Source organism: Microcaecilia unicolor, chromosome 1 (genome assembly GCF_901765095.1).
Source record: "Microcaecilia unicolor chromosome 1, aMicUni1.1, whole genome shotgun sequence".
NCBI lineage: Eukaryota > Metazoa > Chordata > Amphibia > Gymnophiona > Siphonopidae > Microcaecilia > Microcaecilia unicolor.
The window spans coordinates 456,271,726-456,296,892 of NC_044031.1; the positions used below are offsets into that span (position 1 = coordinate 456,271,726).

Below are 25,167 nucleotides of genomic sequence, written 5' to 3' on the forward strand. Positions count from 1 at the left end.
TTTGGGTAATTTATCACAAACCCTAGTAGCTCCAGGAGTTGAATAGTCATCTGCATGGACTGTATATGTCCTGTCTCTGAGGTGTTCACCAGCCAATCGTCGAGATAAGGGAACACATGCACTCCTAGTCTGCGTAGAGACGCCACCACTACCGCCAGGCATTTTGTGAACACCCTGGGCGCAGAGGCGAGACCAAAGGGTAGCACAGAGTACAGAAAATGCCGTGTTTCCAGACGGAATCGAAGATACTGCCTGTGAGCTGGCAGTATCGGGATATGAGTATAAGCATCCTTGAAGTCCAGAGAGCATAGCCAATCGTTTTCCTGAATCATGGGAAGAAGGGTGCCCAGGGAAAGCATCCTGAACTTTTCTCGGACCAGATATTTGTGCAGGGCCCTTAGGTCTAGGATGGGACGCATCCCCCCTTGTTTTCTTTTCCACAAGGAGGTACCTGGAATAGAATCCCTGCCCTTCCTGCCCCGGTGGATCAGGCTCGACTGCATTGGCGCTGAGAAGGGCGGAGAGTTCCTCTGCAAGTACCTGCCTGTGGTGGGAGCTGAAGGACTGCGCTCCCGGTGGTCAATTTGGCGGTTTTGATATCAAATTGAGGGAGTATCCTAACCAGACTATTTGAAGAACCCACTGATCGGAGGTTATGAGAGGCCACCTTTGGTGAAAAAATTTTAGCCTCCCTCCAAATGGCAGATTGTCTGGCACAGACACTTTGATCTCGGCTACGCTGCACTGGAGCCAGTCAAAAGCCCGTCCCTTGCTTTTGCTGGGGAGCTGCCGGGGCCTGTTGAGGCGCACGCTGTTGACAAGACCGAGTGCGCTGGGACTTAGCCTGAGCACACTGTCGGGAAGGTGAATTGTACCTACGCTTATTAAAAGCATAGGGAGCATTCCTCCTTCCCCCATAAAAACGTCTACCAATTGAGGTAGATGCTGAAGGCGTCCGGTGGGAGAGTTTGTCGAAAGCAGTGTCTCTCTGGTGGATCTGCTCCACCACCTGCTCGGCTTTCTCACCAAAAACATTATCCCCCCCGGCAAGGGGCATCCGCCACACGCTGCTGGACTGTACTGTCCAGGTCAGTGGCACGCAGCCATGAGAGTCTGTGCATCACTATTCCTTCAGCATAGCAGAATGCTAGGCCTTCCGCCCAAAAGAATCCATAGTTCTAGACTCACGCCCATGGGGTGCCGAGGCATAATCCATAGAACTCTTGGCCTTCTAAAGGGCCAAATCCACCACACCAGAGTCATAAGGTAATTGGGTCTTCATCAACTCTGGACCCCCGTGGATTCGATACTGGGATTCAATCTTTTTGGGAATGTGGGGATTAGTTAGTGGCTTCGCCCAGTTCGTCATCAATGTCTGTTTGAGGACATTATGGAGAGGAACAGTGGACGATTCCATAGGAGGAGATGGATAGTCCAGGACCTCGAACATCTCAGCCCTGGGCTCATCCACAGTCTCCACAGGGAAGGGAATGGCCGTAGACATTTCTCGAATAAAAGAGGAGAAGGAAAGACTCTCCTGGGGAGAAAGCTTTCTCTCAGGCGAGGGAGTAGGATCAGAGGGAAGACCACAGGATTCCTCGTCAGAGAAATACCTGGTGTCTGCCTCTGCTTCGGAATCAGACATAAGTTCACGAACTTCAGCCTGAAGCCGGGCCCGCATCGACGTCGAGGAATGCTCTCCTCCATGACGGTGTCGAGAGGAAGACTCCCGTGCCGCAGGCGATTAAGCTTCCTCCAAAGACGCCGGCGGGGAATCTACCTGGGTGGCAGGCGGTACCGGCGTCGGAGACCGCATCATGGGCGATGAGCCTACCGTCGCCTCTCTCGATGGTACCAACGGCGCAAGCACCTGCGGTACCGAACCAGACGGTACCGACGGCACAAGCACCTGTGGTACTGAACCAGACGGTACCAACGGCGCAAGCACCAAGGGTACCGGAGATGGTCGCAACAGCTCTCTCATAATCTCTGGTAGAAATGCCCAGAGGCTATCGTTCAGAGTGGCTGTAGAGAAAGGCAAAGGAGCCGGTACAGGCCTTGCATCCAAACCAAAGTTTCAGAGTGCTTGTCTGACATTGCTGTCTGGATGTCTCAACTCCACCTGAAATTAAATATGACCAAAACCGAGCTTCTCATTTCCCCCCCCCCCCCCCCCCCCCCCAAACCCACCTCCCCGCTCCCCCCGTTTTCTATTTCTGTTGATGGCTCTCTCATTCTCCCTGTCTCCTCAGCTCGAAACCTTGGGGTCATCTTTGACTCTTCTCTCTCCTTCTCTGCTCATATCCAGCAGATTGCCAAGACCTGTCGTTTCTTTCTTTACAACATCCGTAAAATCCGCCCCTTTCTTTCCGAGCACTCTACCAAAACCCTCATCCACACCCTTGTCACCTCTCGTTTAGACTACTGCAATCTGCTTCTTGCTGGCCTCCCACTTAGTCACCTCTCCCCTCTCCTGTCGGTTCAAAACTCTGCTGCCCATCTCGTCTTCCGCCAGGGTCGCTTTACTCATACTACCCCTCTCTCCTTAAGACCCTTCACTGGCTCCCTATCCGTTTTCGCATCCTGTTCAAACTTCTTCTACTAACCTATAAATGTACTCACTCTGCTGCTCCCCAGTATCTCTCCACACTCGTCCTTCCCTACACCCCTTCCCGTGCACTCCGCTCCATGGATAAATCCTTCTTATCTGTTCCCTTCTCCACTACTGCCAACTCCAGACTTCGCGCTTTCTGTCTCGCTGCACCCTACGCCTGGAATAAACTTCCTGAGCCCCTACATCTTGCCCCATATCCTTGGCCACCTTTAAATCTAGACTGAAAGCCCACCTCTTTAACATTGCTTTTGACTTGTAACCACTTGTAACCACTCGCCTCCACCTACCCTCCTCTTTTCCTTCCCGTTCACATTAATTGATTTGATTACTTTATTTTTTTTTTGTCTATTAGATTGTAAGCTCTTTGAGCAGGGACTGTCTTTCTTCTATGTTTGTGCAGCACTGCGTATGCCTTGTAGCGCTATAGAAATATTAAATAGTAGTAGTAGTAGTACAGGCGATGATGCTAGAACCTGCCTGGGGCACAGAGGCGGTACCGGGCTGTCCGGAGAAGAGCGCACCGACACCTCCTGAATGGAGGGCGAGCGATCCTCCCGGTGTCGGCGCTTCTCGGGAGCTGAATCCTTCAGCGTCCCGGAGCTCTCGGTACCATGTCGGGAGGGTGACCGACGATGATGCTTCTTAGCCTTCGCTCGAAGCATGCCAACGGTACCCTCCGGTAGCGAAGAGGAAGACGTGGAATCCACACATCTCCTCGGGGCCGGATCCGAAGGAGATCGATCCCAGGAGGCCTGCAGAACAGGAGCCCTCGAGGTAGGTGGAGACCCACTCGATGGTTCACTGCTACCAGCGTGGGATCTCTGGACAGCCATTACCTGCGCTCCGGACATCGATGCACTCTCCGATACAGACATTGATACCTGCGACGACCTCGGTACCGCTGGCTCCGTTGATACCGAAAAACCGGACCTAGCTCCGAACAGAACGTTCCACTGAGCTAGTCTTGCCGCCTGGGTCCTCTTCTTTAACTGGAGGCACAGCATACAGGCATTGGGGCGATGATCAGCTCCCAAACACTGAAGACATGAGACGTGCCTGTCAGTGAGCAAAATTGTCCGGCTGCACCGAGTGCACTTTTTGAAGCCGCTGGTAGGCTTTGCGGACATGGGCGGAAAATTAACGCCGGCGAGGTCAAACGCGATGGTGCCTGAAAAAGGAACACCAAGAAAAAGGGAAACAAAGACCCGCATGGGCAGCCAAAATGGCTGCTAACGAAAAAGAAAGGAAACTTAGCGGTAGAGACGAAAGAAAATAAAGCAAAGTTATTTTAAGTTTTTATTTTTTTAAGAAAATACTGAGTAGACTCAGAAGAAAGCAAGACGAAAAATCCGCAGCGAGGAGGTCTCTGGGGCAGAGAAGCAGCAAAGCAGCGTCCCGAGCAGTGGAAAAAACGAGACTGACGAGCACGCTCGCATTCGAGCAAGAAGACGGTCGCGCATGCGCAGTGCGCACGGAGTCACGAGGCTAGCAAACTTTTGTTGCTAGGGAGAATCTCTGGTCCTGGGGCTGCCGTTGTTAGTCACCCACATGTGAGAACAAGCAGCCTGCTTGTCCTCGGAGAATATTTTATTACCACCAGTTCTTGATATTCAGAAGGATTTGGTATGTTTGGTGGAAGCTAGGATATATAAAGTCCAATATTAGGTGGATATTAATAAATTGAAGTTAAATCCTAGTAAAACTAAAATCCTGTAGTTTGGTAATCCAGGTGCAATCATACCATTTTCTCTCACATTAAAAAAAAACCTTAATTACATTGGCCACCCTCCAGTCTTCCAGTATCAAGCTTGATTTTAAAGATAAATTACATATTACTAAAAATAGTTCTGCAAGTTCATTTTTCAATTCTATCAGTACTCTGGGATGAATACCATCTGGTCCAGACGATTTGCTACTGTTCAATTTGTCAAATTGCGCCATTACATCTTCCAGGTTTATAGAGATTTAATTCAGTTTCTTTGACTCGTCAACTTTGAATACCATTTATGGCACTGGTATCTCTCCCAAATCTTCCTTGGTGAAGACTGAAGCAAAGAATTAATTTAATCTCTCCAAGATGGCTTTGTCTTCCCCGAGTACCCCTCAACCATCTAGTAGTCCAACCGATTCTTTTGCTAGCCTCTTGATTTTAATATACTTTTAAAAGTTTTTACTGAATTTCTGCCTCCAACGCAATCTTTTTTTCAAAAACCTTCTTTGCCTTCCTTAACAACACTTTACATTTGACTTACCATTCCTTATGCTGTTTCTTATTTTCAGTCGGATCCTTCTTCCATTTTTCTGAAGGATTTTATTTTAGCTCTAATAGCTCCCTTCACCTCACTTTTTATCCATGTTGGCTGTTGCTTGGTCTTCCTTCTTCCTTTTTTTAATACATGGAATATAACTGGCCTGGGCTGCCAATATGATATTTTTGAACAGCATCCATGCCTGATGTAAATTTTTGACCTTTGCAGCTAGCTACTCCAAGTTTTTTTTCACTGTTCTCATTTTATCATATTCTCCTCTTTGAAAGTTAAATGTAAATATATTGGATTTCCTGTATGTACTTACTCCAGAGCCGATAACAGTGATCATAATATGATCAGATTTGATATCAAGCAGCCGCACATAATGTACTCCACTAAGGACTAGGTCTAGAATTTTTCCTCCTCCTGTTGGTTCCTGTACCAGCTGCTCCATAAAACAGTCCTTGATTTCGTCAAGGAATTTTACCTCCTCAGCATGCCCTTCGGTTACATTTACCCAGTCAATATCAGGGTAACTGAAATCACTATTACTGTGTTCCCCAGTTTGTTAGCCTTAGCCTCCCTAATTTCTGATAACATTTCTTCATCTGCCAGTTCATCTTGGCCAGGTAAATGATAGTACACTCCTATCATTATCCTTTTCCCCTTTACATATGGAATTTCAATTCTATAGGGATTCCTAGATGTGTTCTGTGTCCTGCAGAATTTTCAATCTATTTGATTCAAAGCCCTCCTTAACATACAATGCTACCCCTCCACCAATTCTATTGACCTTATCACTTATATATCATTTTTCATTCAATGCGATATAGTCTAAACTCTCATCTTATTTCTTAGGCTTCTGGTATATGCATATAGACATTTCAGACAGTGATAATTTGCAATCTTTATGAAATCTTTCCTGATGTTCTAATTAGAATAATTGACTATCAATGAAGAGTTGAGTTAGGGGTGGGTGGCAGTGGATTCAATGCTTACTTATGATTTGCAATTTGTTAACTCACCTTAGGCAAGCTTTTCTGGAAAACTTGTAAACTAAGGACCATGGGAGCGGCCAGTGTCCAATTGTAATACCTATTAAAAAAAAAATGTAAGTGAGGAAAACAGGGGGTTAAAATAAAATTCATAGACATATACACCTGGGCTCCCAACTGAATATATATTTATAGTTTGGGATTTTATTTATTTTGTTATCTTTGAATGGCTTAAAATGACCTCTAGACCAGAGAGTCCCACACCTGTCTTGGGGTGCTGATTGCAGAGGGGGAGAAGAAGAAACAAACAGGGATATGCTGGATAATAGAGGCTGAGAAGAAAGAGGGGACCATATGTGACGAGGGGAAGGGAGAGAGGAAAGAGAAATGCTAGACCACAAGGGTGAGGACGGGGGAAGAGGGGAGATGTTGGGCTGCAAATATGGGAAGACAGGGAGGGACCAATCATGCGAGCTGTTCCTCCAAAAGACTAGTTCGCACCCAAAGCCATTGAAAAAAAATGATAATAGAGACCACCTATAGTTCCAAGGGATTATAAATTAAAAATCTATTTTTGTTACATATACCTGCAAAGCTTATGTATAGCCCTCTCCTAATATCCATAGGAACTTGAACAAACACAATAGACAAGGAAGCGTGAAAGACTCTGTCTGTTTTCAGTTTTGCTAACTCCTTGCGAGCAGTCCAGTGAAAATCATTCAAAGTGATGAGACCAGATGGAATACATCTGAGGTTACTAAAGGAACTTAGGGACATTCTGGTGGCTCTGCTGTCAGACCTTTACAATGCTTCTTTAGAGTTGGAAGTGGTCCTGAAGGACTAAAGAAAAGCATATGTGGTCCCTCTCCACAAAGTGAAAGTAAGAAGATTGGGAACTACAACCTGATTAGTCTGACCTCTATGGTGAATAAATTAATCAAAAAGCTTCAAACACAGGGAGGAAGTGACGTCACCGGCGGAATGGCTGCCTGAAGACAGAGCTCCGAGTGACCCACAGGGAAAAAATAGAAATAATACCCGACGCGAACGCGGGAACTTTCCATAAAGCCGCTAAATATCACTGCTTACTTTAGCGGGTCGAACAGCTGTGCCGAACGCGAAGTGCAGAAGTGGATCTTTCGCGATTCGCCTTCCCGGGTGCGGGGACAGCAAAAGCGGCGAACAAAATGGCGGCCGCGGCGCACACCCAAGAACAGCAAATGGCAAGCACATCGACTGCAGAGCCCCAGAGAGAAGATATGGAAGCAGAAATTTCGGAGGAGGACCAATGGCCTGACTGGAAACAATGGCTACAAGAAATCAAAGTGGACTTGAAAGCCATGTGGGGCGATCTGGCAACTTTAGGAACAGATCTCAGAGGGGAAATACGAGAGCTGGGGGCCCGACTAGAAGATACGGAGACCCGGTTGGATTCCCACGATGACACACTGAACACACTTGACCAACAAGTGGGAGACTTGCAGACCTCCCAACAGCAAATCCTGGATAAACTGGAGGATTTAGAGAATCGCAGCCGGAGATGCAATCTGCGCTTTAGGGGCCTGCCTGAGACACCAACATACTCAAATTGTGAGGACACGATTCAGAGGCTAGTACGGGATCTACTGGCTACGAGCGGAACCCAGTTGGAACAATCAGCGATCCATCTAGAGCGGGCTCACAGAGCGCTCGGAACTCCGCGAACGAATCTACCCAAAGATATCATTGTGTGCTTCAAAGATTATAAGCTGAAGGAACAAGTGGCAAACATAGCGCGCCAGACCCCAAACTTTAAATGGGATTCGTATGAAATAGAAATATACCAAGATCTGGCGGCAGCCACTCTAAAGCGCAGAGCGGATTTAAAGCCAGTCACCAAGCGATTACAAGAGATGGGTATCCGTTACAGATGGAGACACCCCTTCGCGCTGGTCTTCTACAAGGAGGGAAAGATGCAACAAATCCGATCTTTGATGGAGGCCAAGGAGATTTTGCCAGAAGAAAACTTGGGAGAGTCACTAAAGGCACTGAAACCACCACAAAGAAGATCGGATGCTCCCCCAAAATGGCAGAGAGCGGGGAAGGGAACACGACGCCTACAGCGGCAGCAATCGGCTGCCAAGATAACCTGACTTTGCCCTTAATCAACCTACTAAGAGACATGACTATAAGACGGTTGGGTATAACAAAAGAGAGGGAACAAAGTACAAACTATTTTGATACAGAAAGTGGTTTTCATCCATTTTGATACAGAAAGTGAAAGTGCCTTGGTGCTTTGTAGCTTTTACTACATGAGACGTGGGGTAAGGAATATTGTAGATGAAAATATTCGAGTTATTCCCCAAGTTTTCCACGTCATCACTGTGACCCCTGACGCAGGTGCTAGTCACCGAAACACGGCCCGTGTCGGGTCAAGGCTCATTCATTAAAGAACTTTGTTCCATTTTAAAGGCCCGTGGTGCTGTTTTTTTGTTTGGGTTTATAAGACGGTTGGGCACAGGACACTGCTTGACGTAAAGTCAGGAAAAAAGGTTTGAAATAGTTTGCAAAAGTTAATAGAGTTATACAAAGTGAGGCACTGTATAAATATTGTTGGGTTATAGTTTTCACAAAAATGCCAGTCGAGGATTGTTAATTAGTACAATGAAACCTGTGGGGGCACTTGAAAGGTACCATCCGCCTTCCACTTTCTCCTTACACTACCCACGTTTCTTAACGCGGGCAGCTACAGAATTTTTGGGGGGAAGATGGGGAGGGAGGGAGGGGAAGAAGATGGGATGGGTGGGAGGGGGGAGGGAAGAGGGGAACAAAAGGGAGAGAGTGAATACTGTGAGGAGCGTGACCATGACTCGAAAGCAAGGGAGAGAGTCACAGGAGGGGACACTCAATTTAAGCAATCTATACGATTATCTTGGATAACTCATGGCTGAATTAAATTTTCTACTGCTTAATGCACGAGGGTTGAATATTCCTAGAAAACGGCAGCTCCTGTTCAGGGAGCTACTCCGCCTTCGGACGGATGTGGCCCTGGTACAGGAAACACATCTCCTACCTAGGCATGAACACTTGTGTCAACATAAGAAATTCCCTGGTATATACTTTGCATCCAATAGGGATAATGTCAAAAATAAAGGGGTATTAATAGCATTTAACGGAGCTAAGCCCTGGAAGATACAAAAAATTGTTAAAGATAAAGGGGGACGTTACATCTTAGTGATTTTTTCCTTAGCAGAGCAGGTATACACAGTAGTTAATATTTATGCACCTAATGCAGATCAGGGATCTTTTTTTTGTGAGCTAGACCAGATAATCCTACAACACTTAGAGGGCTCATTACTGATAGGAGGGGATTTTAATCTAACGCTACAGCCCCATTTAGACAACTCCTCACTACATACAGGATATGGCCAAAGAGATAGGGTGGCGCTACAAGAATTTATTGAGCGCTGGCACCTGGTCGATTTCTGGCGACAGGCAAACCATACCAAACGCAGCTATTCCTATTTCTCGACAGTGCACCAGTCTTCATCGAGGATAGACTTCTGGCTGGGAGAGGCTGCAATGCAGGGGCTTATAGGTTCACAGCAAATCCTACCCCGTACATGGACAGATCACTCCCCCATATTATTACAACTAATCCTTCCTAAGACCCGACGAGAAAACGGGGGCTGGCGACTAGATGATACTTTGCTCCAAGAGCCCGCTAACATACTCAGCCTGGAGCGACATATTAAGGAATACATTCAGTTCAATGACACTGGGGAAGTGACTCCTATAGTACTTTGGGAGAGCTTCAAAGCAGTCATGCGCGGACATCTGATAGCATTAAAAACCCACATAGGGAGAACAAAGAGAGCCAAAGAAGCCGAACTGCGGGGACAACTGGGGAAGGCGGAAACCGCACTTCACCGAGATGGGCCCCGGCCGGCAGTGGAGATTATCGATCAAATACATAGACTGCGAAAACAGATAAATGAGCTGGAGCTGGCGGACTTGGCAGAAAAACTTCAGCGGGTCCGCCAGTCCCACTTTGAATTTGGCAATAAAGCCAGCCGGCTTTTGGCTTATAAACTTAAACAAACTACACTCCGGAATGTGGTGGTGAGTCTAAAAGATGAGGGAGGGATAACACGCGTAGACCCCGAGTATATTGAGGCGGCATTTGGGGACTTTTATAAAACACTATATATGGCAGGGGAGGAGGTACCGGAAGAGGAAATGGAGGATTATTTTGCAGACATAGAACTCCCTAAACTAGCAGTTAGTGCAGATCAAGTCCTGTCACACCCATTTGAGCTAGAGGAGCTCCTGCGGGTTCTCAAGGAGCTTCCTATAGGTAAGGCGCCGGGGCCTGACGGATTCACCAACAAATTTTATAAGGTGTTTGGGGGAGTGTTGGCTCCACTGTTATTAAAGGTCTTCAATTCACTTGAATTTAGTCAGGAGCTCCCCCCCACATGGAATCAGGCTAACATTACAGTTATCCCTAAGCCGGGAAAAGACCCGCAATTATGTGCATCATACAGGCCGATTTCCTTGTTGGGGGTAGATTACAAGATCTTTACAAAAATTTTAGCGACCAGACTCCAGAGATACCTCCCAACACTAATTCATGAAGACCAAACGGGATTTGTACATGGAAGACAGACTTTTGATAACATCCGCAGGGCCCTCCACATGATACATCACACACAGGAACATAAACTTTCTATGTGCCTGCTATCCCTTGACGCAGAGAAGGCATTCGACCGGGTGAGTTGGCCTTTCCTGTTTACAGTCCTGGGTAGGATGGGTTTCACCGGGCGATTTACACACTGGCTTAAACTGATCTATAAGGCACCCTTAGCATCGATAAGGGTAAATGGGAGACTCTCCAAGCCATTTCAACTACATAGGGGGACCCGACAAGGCTGTGCGCTATCACCATTGCTCTTTGCGATAGTTATGGAGCCATTGGCTATTCAGATACGAACGCACCCTGATATCAGGGGACCACGGGTGGGGGGCCTGGAAACACGGGCGCTCCTCTTTGCGGATGACATACTACTTATGCTACGGGAGCCAGGACCCGCAATTCTAAAGATACAAGAGTTGCTCCAGTCGTATGGGAGAGTATCTGGCTTCAAGGTTAACCTAGACAAGTCAGAAGCGTTAGATATAAATATCCCAGCCCCACAAAAAACACAGTTGCAGACTACTTCCCCATTTCGATGGGCTGCACGACATATTAGATATCTGGGAGTCAATATTCCGAGGAGTTTAGATGAGCTATTCCAATCAAATTTCCCAGAAATGGTAAAAAAGCTCTTTGCAGAACTACATCGATGGGAGGGATTGACACTGTCTTGGAGTGGGAGGATCAATGCAGTTAAGATGGTTATATTACCTAGAATTTTGTATCTTTTTATGGCCCTGCCCATAGCCATCCCAGATAGATTTTTGCGAGGTCTACAGAACAAGGTATTTTCGTTTATTTGGAGAAAACGACCCCCGAGGGTGAAAAGAGAAATCCTGTATCAATCGAAAGAGAGGGGAGGGATGGGAGTTCCTTCCTTCACACACTACTTACAAGCAGCCCACCTTAGAGTAATAGCTACATGGCTTCAGGATACAGGGAAGGCCTGGACAAGGGTGGAACAAAAATGGATGGGACCTTTCCCGCTGCGAGCTATCCCCTGGTTATCACGGGAAGATTTAGGAGAAATAATCAAGGGAAGCCCGCCTATGATGCGCTGGCCTCTATTGACGTGGAGTAAGATTAGGGGACACTTTTTCCCGGGGCGAATATATTTTAGGCATATGTTCCTTCGCTTTGCTCCCCAGTTTAGACCGGGCAAACAAGATAAAGCTTTCCAGCGATGGGAGGAGATGGGGCTTTGTGAATTAGGCCAAATGTGGGAAACAGATAAGACGGTGCCATTCCAAGAATTATGCCAGGAGCATGGCCTCTCTCCCCTACAAGCTTTTCAGTACTATCAAGTGAAGGATTTTATAGCTCGCAGAGCACAGGATGAGTTAAAGCTACAAGAAACTAAATTGGAGGAGGGGATGATGAAGGGAGGAGGAAGGGGTAGCATCTCAAGAATATATAGGGCACTACTTCTACATGCTAACCCAGTGGAGCGATACCTATCAAGGTGGGAGAAAGCCATGGGGGAAACCTACACAAAGCCCCAGTGGAAAGTGGCACTTAGATCTCTGCTAGCAGTTTCGGTGTCTAGTGCCTTGACTGAAAACGGTCACAAAATATTATACAGCTGGTACTACACTCCCCATCGCTTGGTTAAAATGTTTAAAACAGGGTCAGCTTTGTGTTGGAGGCAATGTGGAGAAGTGGGGGATATGATTCATGTGTGGTGGGCATGCAAGCATGCGCAGAAGTATTGGGGGGAGATATTGAAGTTTCTAGGTGAAGTTACAGGAGAGAACTACCAGATGAGAATGGACTACTGCTTACTCCATTTTAGACCTACAGGAATTCCTAATGCCATACACCGCTTTGCCGTACAACTATTCGTGGCCGCCAAATTGGTGCTGGCGGCGGCATGGAAGCAACCTACACTTCCGGAACAGCGGTCAGTGTTGCGGAAACTGGACTATATTCATCTGATGTCGAAATTGACAGCCTTACGCACTGGCCGGGTTCCGCAGTACCATAAAACGTGGAACCCTTATGAACAATGGTTAACCTCTCGGACACCCCAGATCGATGTGTCACATGGACAAGTCTAAAGAGAATTGGTCACAAAACTTCCTAAGAGGAGGGACTACAATAGGGGAGGGAGGGTATTAGATGGAAACATGTTAGCTGAAAGAGGAACTCTAATGTCTGTACAAAGATAAAATGTGAATACTGTTATGTTTCTAATGGAAAATAATAAAACAAATTTGGAAGAAAAAAAAAAAAAAAAAAAAAAGCTTCAAACACAGAGGCAAGTAATTTTTCTGAAATACAATGGTTTGCAAGACCTGAGGCAGCACACTTTTACTAGAGGTAGGTCTTGTCAGAAGAATCTGATTAATTTCATTGACTGGCTGACTAAACACTTGAATCTTGGATTAGTGCTGGATGTGGTTTTCTGAGATTTTAGCAAAACCTTTGACATGGTTCTTTACAGATAATTTATAAACTTGAGTGTTCTCATTATGGCCTGTAATGTGTCTGATTGGTTTAGAAATTGGTTGAGTGGAAGGTGACAAAGGGCAGTGGGAAACAGAGGTCACTTGGATGGAAAGGATGATTGCAGTGGTATGCCACAGGGATTGGTCTTGATCTTAGCATTTTTTTTCTCTCTGTGGATACCACCAAAATCTGTAATAGGGTAGACACTCCTGATGGTGTAGATAGCATAAAGAGGGATCTAGCATAGCTTATAGAATAGTCTCCAGAACAGCCATTCCCAACCCAGTCCTCAGGGCACACCTAGTCCCATTGGGTTTTCAGGAAATAGATAGATTTGCATGCATTGCCTCCATCGCATGCAAATCTAGCTTATGAATATTCATTGTGGGTATCCTGAAAACCTGATGGGACCAGGTGGGCCTTGAGGACTGGGTTGGGAATGGCTGGTCTAGAATTTGACATCTAAAATTTAATGCTACTGTGTAGAGTTTTGGAGACTGCACACTGAAAAGGATAATACACTGAAACCTTCTGCTCAGTGTGCTGCTGCGGCTAGGAAAGCGAATAGAATATTGGGTATTATTAGGAAAGGTATGGAAAACAGGTGTGAGGATGTTATAATGCTGTTGTATCGCTCCATGGTGCGACCGCACCTTGAGTATTGTGTTCAATTCTGGTCGCCGCATCTCAAGAAAGATACACTAGAATTGGAAAAGGTGCAGTGAAGGGCGACTAAAATGATAGCGGGGATGGGACGACTTCCCTATGAAGAAAGACTAAGGAGGCTAGGGCTTTTCAGCTTGGAGAAGAGACGGCTGAGGGGAGACATGATAGAGGTATCAAACATATAAACGGCGAGTGACCGACTCACTCGCAAATGCGCAGTAGAGACTTCCCTCTCTGTCCCACCCTCGCATCAATACGTGATGACGAGGGCGGGACAGAGAGGGAAACTGCGCCGAGGTTGATACCGCACCCGCCCACCCGAAGTCACCGCTACCGTTACCCCCCCACACACACCCGGCCCGGGACCTCTCTCCACTACTAAGCTTACACATCCATTCGCCGGAACGCAGCACGCACATCAGCTGAGCTGCCGTCGGCCTTCCTTCCCTGCCTGTGTCCCGCCCTCGCTGACGTTACGTCACAGGAGGGCGGGACACAGGCAGAGAAGGAAGGGCCGATGGCAGCTCAGCTGATGTGCGTGCTGCGTTCCGGCGAATGGATGTGTAAGTTTAGTAGCGGAGAGAGAGAGGGCCCGGGCCGGGTGGAGGGATGGCGGCGACTCGGGGGGGGGGGGGGGGGGGGGGACGGTAGCGGTGGCGACCTCACGGGGAGGGAGGGAGGGAGGGGGAAGGAAGGAAGGAAACCCCCAATACCAGCCCGTTTTTACGGGCTCAACTGCTAGTATAAAATAATGAGTGGAATGGAACAGGTGGATGTGAAGTGTCTGTTCACGCTTTCCAAAAATACTAGGACTAGGAGGCATGCGATGAAACTACAGTGTAGTAAATTTAAAACAAATTGGAGAAAATATTTCTGCACTCAATGCATAATTAAACTCTGGAATTCGTTGCCGAAGAACGTGGTGAAGGCGGTTAGCTTAGCAGAGTTTAAAAAGGAGTTAGACAGTTTCCTAAAAGACAAGTCTATAAACCACTACTAAATGGACTTGGGAAAAATCCACAATACCAGGAACAACATGTATAGAATGTTTGTACGTTTGGGAAGCTTGCCAGTTGCCCTTGGCCTGGATTGGCCGCTGTCGTGGACAGGATGCTGGGCTCGATGGGACCCTTGGTCTTTCCCAGTGTGGCATTACTTATGTACTTATAAACAGGATGGAGTCAGTTGAGAGGATGGCTACTAAACGGTCAGTGTTCTTCATCATAAAGTGTATGGGGACAGTCTTATTAAGATCTCAGTATGAATACTTTGGATGAAAGGCAGCAGAAGGAAGATATGATAGACATATTTAAATAACTCCATGGCATAAATGCAGAGGAGGCTGATCTCTTCAACTAAAAGGAAGCTAGGGAATGAGGGAGAATGGAATGAAGGTGAAAAGGGGATAGATTTAGAAGTAATCTAAGGAAATACTACCATAAGAAAAGGATGGTGGATGCATGAATGGACTCTCAATGGAGGTGATGGAGAACAAGACTACATCCAAATTCAAGAAAAACGTGGAACAAACATAGGATCTTTAAGGAAGGAGGAGGAGATGGTGGATGGTATAGGGTCTCTAAAGAAGAAGAAACAGTGGCTAGTATGGATGTACAGACTGTAAAGTTATAAGGTCTTTTGTCATCATTTTTTATGTTTTAAAATTCAGGGTAATTAAGGTCCAGGGGATATGAGGGGAGGAGGTAGAGATAAATACTTGAGATGTTTGGAACAAAACTAAATTTTTAATTTGAAGTTCCTTCTGTACAGTAAATAGTATCTTGTTTTATGAATGGATATGGGGAGAACTTTATTTAGGAGGATTTTTTTTTATTAGTTCTTGAGTGGATAGCACAGTATATAAGCAGCAAAACAGCATATCGTTGCAGGAGGCGGCAGCGGCCCAAGTGGAGAGGGGGCGGTAGCAGCAGTGGTGGCCCTGGATTGTTGATAGTAAAAAAAAAAAAAATCCTAATTTATTCACCACAAAAAGCGAAGATACTTACCTGTAGAAGGTATTCTCCGAGGACAGTAGGCTGATTGTTCTCACACGTGGGTCGACATCCGCATCAGCCCAGGAATCGGCATTTTGCAAGCAAAATATAAAAAAACGTTTTGCCAGAGTCTTCTGGCACGCGTGCAGCGCGCACCACTTTTGCACGGACTGATTTCCTGCCCGTCACGTGAGCGCGTTCCCTCAGTTAAATCAAAAACCATAAAAAGAAGCAAATAAAAACTCCAAAGGGGAGATGTGTGAGTTTGTGAGAACAATCATACTGCTGCCCTTGGAGAATACCTGCTACAGGTAAGTATCTTCGCTTTCTCCGAGGATAAGCAGGCTGCTTGTTCTTACATGTGGGGTATCCCTAGAAACCAGTCACACACAAAACAATGAACACTGGTCAACTGGGCCTCGCAATGGCGAGGACATAACTTAGATTGACCTGAAACCATAAACAACTACCTGAGAGTGCAGCCTGGAACAGAACAAAAATGGGTCTAGTGGGGTGAAGATGGATTCTAAACCCAAAACAGATTCTGCAGCACTGACTGCCCAAACCGACTGTTGCGTCGGGTATCCTGCTGAAGGCAGTAGTGAGATGTGAATGCGTGGACTGATGACCACGTTGCAGCCTTGCAAATCTCTTCAATGGAGGCTGACTTTAAGTGAGCCACTGAAGCAGCCATGGCTCTAACATTATGAGCAATTCATGGCCCTCCAGAGTCAGCCCAGCTTGGGCATAAGTGAAGGAAATGCAATCTGCTAGCCAATTTGAGATTGTGCGCTTTCCAATGGTGACTCCCCTCCTGCTGGGATCAAAAGACACAAACAACTGGGCGGACTGTCTAAAGGGCTTTGTCCACTCCACGTAAAAGGCCAATGCTCTCTTGCAGTCCAAGGTATGCAAACTGGTTTCGCCAGGGCAGGTATGAGGACAGGAAAAGAATGTTGGCAAGACAACTGACTGGTTCAAATGGCACTCCGACACCACCTTTGGCAGGAACTTAGGGTGCGTGCAGAGGACTACACTATTGTGATGAAATTTGATATAAGGTGCATGTACTACCAAAGCCTGAAGCTCACTGACCCTACGAGCTGAAGTAACAGCAACCATGAAAAGGACCTTTCAGGTCAAGTACTACAGATGGCAGGTATTCAGTGGCTCAAAAGAAGCTTTCATTAGCTGAGTGAGAACGACGTTGAGATCCCATGACACTGGTGGAGGTTTGAAAGGGGGCTTTGACAAAAGCAAACCTTTCATGAAGCGAACAACTAAAGGCTGTCCAGAGATAGGCTTACCTTCTACATGGCAATGAAAAGCACTAATCGCACTAAGGCGAACTCTTACGGAGTTGGTCCTGAGACCAGACTCTGACAAGTGTAGAAGGTATTCAAGCAGGGTCTGTGTAGGACAAGAAAGAGGATCTAGGGCCTTGCTGTCACACCAGACGGCAAACCTCCTCAATTTGAAAGAGTAACACCTCTTCGTGGAATCTTTTCAGGAAGCAAGCAAAACTCGGGAGATACCCTCTGAAAGACCCAAGGAGGCAAATTCTAAGCTCTCAACATCCAGGCTGTGAGAGCCAGAGACTGGAGGTTGGGATGTAGAAGCGACCCCTCGTTCTGAGTGATGAGAGTTGGAAAATAATCCAATCTCCACGGTTCTTCGGAGGACAACTCCAGAAGAAGAGGGAACCAAATCTGATGTGGCAAGAAGGGTGCAATCAGGATCATGGTTCCAAAGTCTTGCTTGAGTTTCAGCAAAGTCTTCCCCACTAAAGGTATGGGAGGATACGCATACAGAAGGCCTGTTCCCCAATGTAGGAGAAAGGCATCCGACGCTAGTCTGTCGTGGGCCTGAAGCCTAGAACAGAACTGAGGGACCTTGTGATTGATCTGAGTGGCAAAAAGATCCACCGAGGGGGTGCCCCACGCTTGGAAGATCTTGCAGACTACACCCATGTTCAGTGACCACTTGTGAGGTTGCATTATCCTGCTCAACCTGTCTGCCAAACTGTTTACACCTGCCAAATAAGTAGCTTGGAGAAACATGCCGTGACAGCGAGCAAAAGCCACATCTGGACGGCTTCCTGAAACAGAGGGTGAGATCCGGTGCCCCCCTGCTTGTTGGTGTAAAACATGGCAATCTGATTGTCTGTCTGAATTAAGATTACTCGGTTGGACAGCCGATCTCTGAAAGCCTTTAGAGCGTTCCAGATCACTCTTAATTCCAGGAGGTTGATCTACAGACCTTTCAGACCTTTTTCCTGAAAGAACGAGGCTCCCTGAGTGTGGAGCCCATCTACATGAGCTCCCCACCCCAGGAGATGCATCCGTCAGCACTTTTTGTGGCTGAGGAACTTGGAATGGTTGCCCCATGGTCAAATTGGATCGAATCGTCCACCACTGAAGGGAATTCCGAAAGTCGGTGGACAGTTGGATTACATCCTCTAGACCCCCCACAGTTTGAAACCACTGGGAAGCTAGGGTCCATTGAGCTGATCTCATATGTAGATGTGCCATGGGCGTTACATGAACTGTGGAGGCCATGTGCCCCAGAAGTCTCAACATCTGCCGAGCTGTAACCTGCTGAGACGCTCGAACCATGGACACCAGGGACAGAAGGTTGTCCGCCCTTACTTCGGAGAGATAAGCTCAAGCTGTCAGTGTTCAGCAGAGCTCCAATGAATTCCAATTTTTGGATCGGGGTGAGATAGGACTTGGGATAATTTATGACGAACCCCAGTAGCTCCAGCACCTGAATAGTCATTCGCACGGACTCCAGAGAACCTTCCTGTGTCTGTTAAAGATTAGATTGATTGAACACATGCATTGTATTCAGTCGGGGAAAACACATGAACCCATGGTGTCACATTGCATGAGCAAACATCACAATTTTTCAGAATTGAAATGTATTGTGGTACAGCAGATCAACGTTACAGAACGAAAAGGGGACATTAGGAGTTTGCTAAGACAAAAAGAGCAACGATGGATATTCACCTTGCAGTCCATAATTCCGAGGGGTTTAAATGTTTCCATCGAATGGAAAGCCTTTCTGTAAAGAAATTTACATATTACGGAGACGTCATACGCTAAGTATTTAAACAGCGGGGTTTGAGGAAGAAGCCGGCCGCCATTTCAACTTTGATGCCAGAGGACAAATTGAAGGCACGTTAGTCACTTGGAACAGTTTCCCCTGACGCAGCCATTTAGTGACGAAACAGGGCTTCCCTGTAGGGAATTGAAGAGAGTGCAGAAGTGCATTAAGAAACTGAACAGATAAGTGGAAGAAGGCTACGTTTGTTTCACCATCCAAGATAAGTAACCGTTTTTTCGTTACATTGTATTTAGCAGCAGTGTCTTCATCTACGAGTGTTTGAAAGGGTGCTATGACATATGTAGTATGAAAGTAATTTAGGTGGAGCTTTTTTTTTTTTAAGACTGATGATTAAGGAGGTCCCCTTTCTAACTAAAAGGCGTGTCCTTTAAAAAGAGGAGTGTCCAGTTTTCTCAACTATCTTTCATAATTGGGAGTCTATATTCACCCTTGAACACTTTTGTTATTGTAGAATCTAAGAATTGTGGTGATTTCAATTAACCCAATACTGACTGGATAAATGCTACAATTAGGGAGTGCTGGGGGGGGGGGGGGGGGGGTGGTAAAATTCCTAGATGAAATAAATGACTGCTTCTTTGAGCAACTGGTCCAAGGATCTACAAGAGGGAGAATGTAATACTGTGAGCGAAGGTTGAAGGTGAACCTTCACAATAACACAGCTGGACAAGGTTGTAAACATGGACGCAGTGCTTTATTAACTTAAATCCGAGGCCTGTTACTTCACAGAGTCTCATCTTCAGAGTGAGAAAAGTCCTAGCAGGGGCCTGTGGCTAACAGGGCCCAAAACCCAGTCTATGGTCTATAAAACAGGGCCCAAAACCCAGTCTATGATCTGTAACTACCACATCCCAAACAGTGTGCAGTTTCCCTTTCTCTCTTTGGATTTCCAAGTCTGGCTCCAGTCAGACCTTAGAACAAGGCTCACAATTCTCAAATAAAAGATTAGCTTACCTCAGCCAAGTCACAGAGGCTAGAAGCATTCAGGTACAGGTGTAGGCTGGGGCTTCAGTTCTTCCTTCCCTGGGCCTCATTAACCCCACTTTGGTTCTGCCTTTTATAGTTCCTGAAATCAGGACTCCACCCTCCTGTCTCACTTCCTCCCTGAGTGGGGCTAAGGGTTTTAAGGTGGCTCACAGTACCTAAAGAATATTTCTTAAGGGTGGGGGCAGTGTTCTGTATACCCCCTCACATAACCTCCCCCTCAGTTCAACCCTGCCCGGTTGAGCACCTGCCATATCAGGGGCCACCATACCACCTGATGTGTCACATGATAGCTAAAGGGCTGGAGATTAAGGAACCAGTGGATGATATGTGTATTTGAATATTTATGTCAAACCATCCATTGAAGGTGTTTGATAGTCGGTGACCAGCAGGAAGTGTCACCCCCAACAAATACTGTAATGCTTCCAGGGCCCTCTTGACAGCTAGATATTCTTTCTCAACTACAAAATAAGTTCTCTCTCTCAGGAACAGCTTCCAGCTACTGTATGCCACTGGGTGGTCTTCCTCATCCACTTCCTGAGCCAGAACGGCCCCGAGTCCAAATTCTGACACGTCGGTCTACAAGATGAAGGGCCAGTTGAAGTCTGGGTTGACCAGCACTGGCTCTGAGCAAATATCCCTTTTCAGGGTTTGGAAGGCAATATCCAAAAATTTCTACAGCTAACCACACTAGCCACACATGTCCTCTTCAAGTGAATCTGTAAAACACTGTAACCACATTGTAAATTGTAAGCCACTTTGAACTGAAACTTGCTTTTGGATAATAGTGGGATACAAGAATGCATAAATAAATAAATAAATCCAGTCCAGTGTATCTTTTCTGGAGCCTTCCACCGTAGGAGGCGGATTAGCAGTTCTGCTTTCTCAGCAAACCCTGGAATAAACCGGCGGTAATAGCCAATAAGCCCAAGGAAGGTTCATACTTGTTTCTTCATCTGGAGTACTGGCACCTGAGTAATTGCCTCTACCTTCTATATCTGAAGTCTCACTTTTCTGTTCCTAACCGAGTACCCCAGGTACTGGACCTTCTTGTACTCCCAAAAAGCACATTTTAAGATTTACTGTTAGCCCAACAGTCCGTAGACTAACCAGTACTGCTTCTACCAGGATTAGATGGGTCTTCCAATCTTTACTGTAGATGACAATGTCATCTAAGTAGGCAGCTGCGTAGTTGCCATGTGGTTTAAGCAGGTGATCCACAAGGCATCAAAAGGTAGCTGGAGCCCCATGAAAGCCAAACAGCAATAATGTGAGCTGGAACAAACACTGGGGCATGGAAAAAGCTGTCTTCTCCTTAGCAGCAGGGGTGAGGGGTACCTGTTCCAAGGTCAAGATGAACTGGGCTCCTCCCAGCCACTTGATGAGCTCATCTACTCTCAGCATTGGACAAGCCTCTAGTTTGGAGAGAGTGTTCACCTTCTGGAAATCAATATAAAACTGGATACTCCTGTCCGGCTTTGGCACCAGCACAATGGGAGATGACCAGTTACTGGTTAATTCCTCAATGACACCAATTTCCAGCATTTCAGCTACCTCTTTTGCCACAGCTTGCTGCCGGGCTTTTGGAATCAGATAAGGAAATTGCTAGACTACCACTCCTGGCTTACTGACAATGACATGTATTACAAGGTGGATCTGACTTGGCACTCTGGAAAATACATCCCGATTCTGGCATACCAACTGCTCTAGGTTGGCCTTCTTTGAGATGGGGTTGCCAAATGAAACTTGCAGAGGCCTGGCCTCTGCCAGGACCTCTGAACCAGGCGATGTGGAAAATTTTTGCCTTGTCCCTTTTGTCCGGTTGGGCCACCTTGTAGTTAACTGGTCCTGTCCTCTCCACAATTTCATAAGGCCCCTGCCACTTGCATAATAAGGCCCCTGCCACTTGCATAATAGTTTGCTTTCTGAGGAGGGTAAGAGACAAACTCTGTCCCATGGCTGAAAGGTTCATTGTCCCGCCTTCTGGTAGTAGGCTCAGGCTTGACCCACTTGAGCCTTTTCCAAGCAGAGCTTGGCTGCTTCACTGGCTTTCTTCAGCCTCTCCTGCATGGTGTGCACAATATTAGGCCAAGTTCCTTCTTGGGCTGGGTTCCTCTTCCCAAGCTTCCTGAACCACATCTAGGATTCCCCTAGCCTAGGTCATCTCTCATATAACAGTTCAAATGGAGAGAACTATGTCAAACTCTAAGGCACTTCCCAGATTGCAAACAGTACATACAGGAGTAGAGAATTCCAGTTTTTCCTGTCTTCAGCCACAAACTTCTTTAGGATCTGCTTGAGTCTTGTTGAAGCGTTCCACTAGACAATCTGTCTGCAGCTGATTAAACTGATGTCCGTAAGTTCTTTACCTTAAGCAGGGCACACACTTGCTTCATGACCCTGGACATAAAGGTGGCTCCTTGATCAGTCAGTATTTCAGCAGGGATTCTCATCAAAGAGAAAACCTCCCACAGAGCATTAGCCATCATGATAATTTTCATATTACACAGGGCAATGGCCTCTGGGTAGTGAGTGGAATAATCCAAAATAATCAAAATATGCTTGTTTATATTATTTTATTTATTTGGATTTTGCTCACATTTTATTTTCAGTAGCAGCTCCAGGCGAATTACATTCAAGTTCCACGTTAGGAGTCACCGACCAGGAAAGGGATCTAGGCAGATCTAGGCATCATTGCTGATACATTGAAAACCTCTGATCAGTGTGTGGCGGTGGCTACGAAAGGAAACAGAATGTTAGGTATAATCAGAAAAGAAATGGAAAACAAAAATGAGGACGTTATAATGCCTTTGTATCGCTCCATGGTGCAACTGCACCTCGAATATTGTGTGCAATTCTGGTCACCGAATCTCACAATAGATATAGTGGAATTAGAAAAGATAAGGGTGACGAAAATGATAAAGGGGATGGGCGACTTCCCTATGAGGAAAGGCTAAAGCGGCTAGGGCTCTTCAGCTTGGAGAAGAGACAGCTGAGGGGAGATATGATAGAGGTAGCAATAAGATACGGTATATAAATTGATGTAAATAAATAAAATAAAAATAAAATAGATGTGAATCGTTTCTTTACTCTTTCCAAAAATACTAGGACTAAGGGGCACGCAGAGAAGCTACAAAGTAGTAAATTTAATACGAATCAGAGAAAATATTTCTTCACTCAACATGTAATTAAACTATGGAATTCGTTGCCAGAGAATGTGGGTAAAAGCAGTTAGCTTAGCAGGTTTTAAAAAAGGTTTGGCTAGTTTCCTAAAAGAAAAGTCCATAAGCCATTATTAAAATGGACTTGGGGAAAATCCACTGCTTATTTCTAGAATAAGCAGCGCAAAATGTATTGCACTGTTTTGGGATCTTGCCAGGTAATTGTAACCTAGCTTGGCCACTGTTGGAAACAGGATGCTGGGCTTGATGGACCTTCTGTCTGTTCCGGTATGGCAATGCTTACGTACTTATGTAAGTACACTAGGTAGGATCCTGTCCCAGGAGGGCTCACAATCTAAGTTTGTACCTGAGGCAATAGAGCTTTGCCCAAGATTACAAGGAGCAGAAGTGGGATTTGAACCAGCCACCTCTGGATACCAAGATGGGTGCGCCAACCAATAGGCCACACCTCCATGGGCGGTTCGTTGCAGTGGCCCCACAAAGTCCATAGCCACTCTATCAGATGGGGTATTGACAATGAGTACGGGCATAAGAGGGGCACGTGGAACCCTTGCAGGACTACATACCTAGCACTTTGGGAAGGACTTGACAAAAGAGTTCAACTTGCTTGAATACACCTGGTCAGAAAAATTGGACCAAAATCCATTCCCGGTCTTCTCCTCCCCCATGTGACCTCTTAATAGGTGACTGTAGGCTAAATGCATGACCTATCTATGGTGGGGTTGATGAACTAACAGATGCTCTATCTCCGCCACCTCCCCCCCTCCAGGGCAGACATATGGAGGAGCTACTTTAACAGGAGTCCTAGATGCCCATGGGATTCACATCTACCAAAACAATCTTAGCTCAGGCTGCTCTAAGGGTCTCATCCTCTGACTGTGCCCTTTTAAAATTCCCTGTAGCTCCTTCAATACTCCATTTTGGTAGACTGTCTAAAGGGTCTGGGGTGTCCAGACCGGTCTTCCTCCTGCTCCGGGTGACCATCCACTGCAGCTCCTAAATTTAGAGAGTAATGCACTTTCTCTATCCGCCACTGGTGGTGATGTTTAAGCAATTTTGGACTTTAGGTATGTGAGCAGGATCCCTCAGCAAGATCTCACAGTTCAAAGAAGAGTGACCGAAATGATAAAGGGGATGGAACTCCTCTCACATGAGGAAAGATTAGAGAGGTTGAGGCGCTTCAGCTTGGAAGAGACATAGCTGAAGGGTGATATGATTTAGGTCTACAAAATCCTGAGTGAAGTAAAATGGCTACAAGTGAATAGATTTTTCACGCTTTCAAAAAGTACAAAGACCAGGGGACACTCAGTAAAATTATATGGAAACTTAAAACAAATAGGAGGAAATATTTTTTCACTCAATGAATAGCTAAGTTCTGGAACTTGTTGCCAGAGGATGTGGTAACAGCGGTTAGATTATCTGGGTTTGTACAAGTTCCTGGACAAAAAGTCCATATTCTGCTATTGAGAGACATGGGGATAGCCTCTGCTTGCGATGGTATTGGTAGCATGGAATGTTGCTAATATTTGGGTTTCTGCCAGGTACTTGTGACCTGGATTGGCCACTGCTGGAAGCATGATACTGGGCTAGATGGACCATGAGTCTAACCCAATACGCTTATTATGTTCTTACTAGTAAAAAAGGCCCGTTTCTGAAAGAAATGAAACGGGCGCTAGGATAATGATGATGTAATTGCAATTATGTTGTTAACAGAAACATTACCAAAAATCAGGGTATATAATGAGTGTGTGTGTGAGACAGTGAGTGGGCACTCCTTTCCACATCAATTCCCCCTTTTCCCATCAGTTGCAGGGATGGCCAAATTTCAAGGGGGTGTCGGAGGTATAGCGACGGGGCAGTTGAGGACGTCCAAAATTTAGACGTTTCTGCAATGGGCAGTTAAGGACGTCCAAAATTGGATGTTTCTATGAGAAAGACGTCTTTCTCATAGAAACATCCAATTTTGGACGTCCTTAACTGCCCATTGCAGAAACGTCCAAATTTTGGACGTCCTCAACTGCCCTCGCTGGCAGGTTTGCTGTAGGGGGTAATGAGGACCTGCCAGCATGCAAATAGCCGCTGTCCTTTGCCTCTCAGTCTTTTTCGATGCTTTCCTTTCCTGTTGTTGGCCGCTGCCGTTCAGCTATCACTGGCGTTCAAGAGCTGAAGCGGCTCCCGCTGTTGCCCGATGCCGTTCAGCTCTCACTGTTGTTCGAGGGCTCAAGCGGCTCCCGCTC

The 25,167-nt window shown here is 46.2% G+C and overlaps 1 protein-coding gene across 1 annotated transcript in view; it reads right to left on the bottom strand.

Annotated features, from left to right (window-relative positions):
• LPIN2 (lipin 2) overlaps nucleotides 1-25,167 on the bottom strand; it is a 324,810-nt gene that overhangs the window by 122,183 nt on the left and 177,460 nt on the right. Inside the window, 1 exon segment of the mRNA XM_030213059.1 lies at nucleotides 5,889-5,958. Coding sequence (XP_030068919.1) covers nucleotides 5,889-5,958 — 70 coding nt within the window.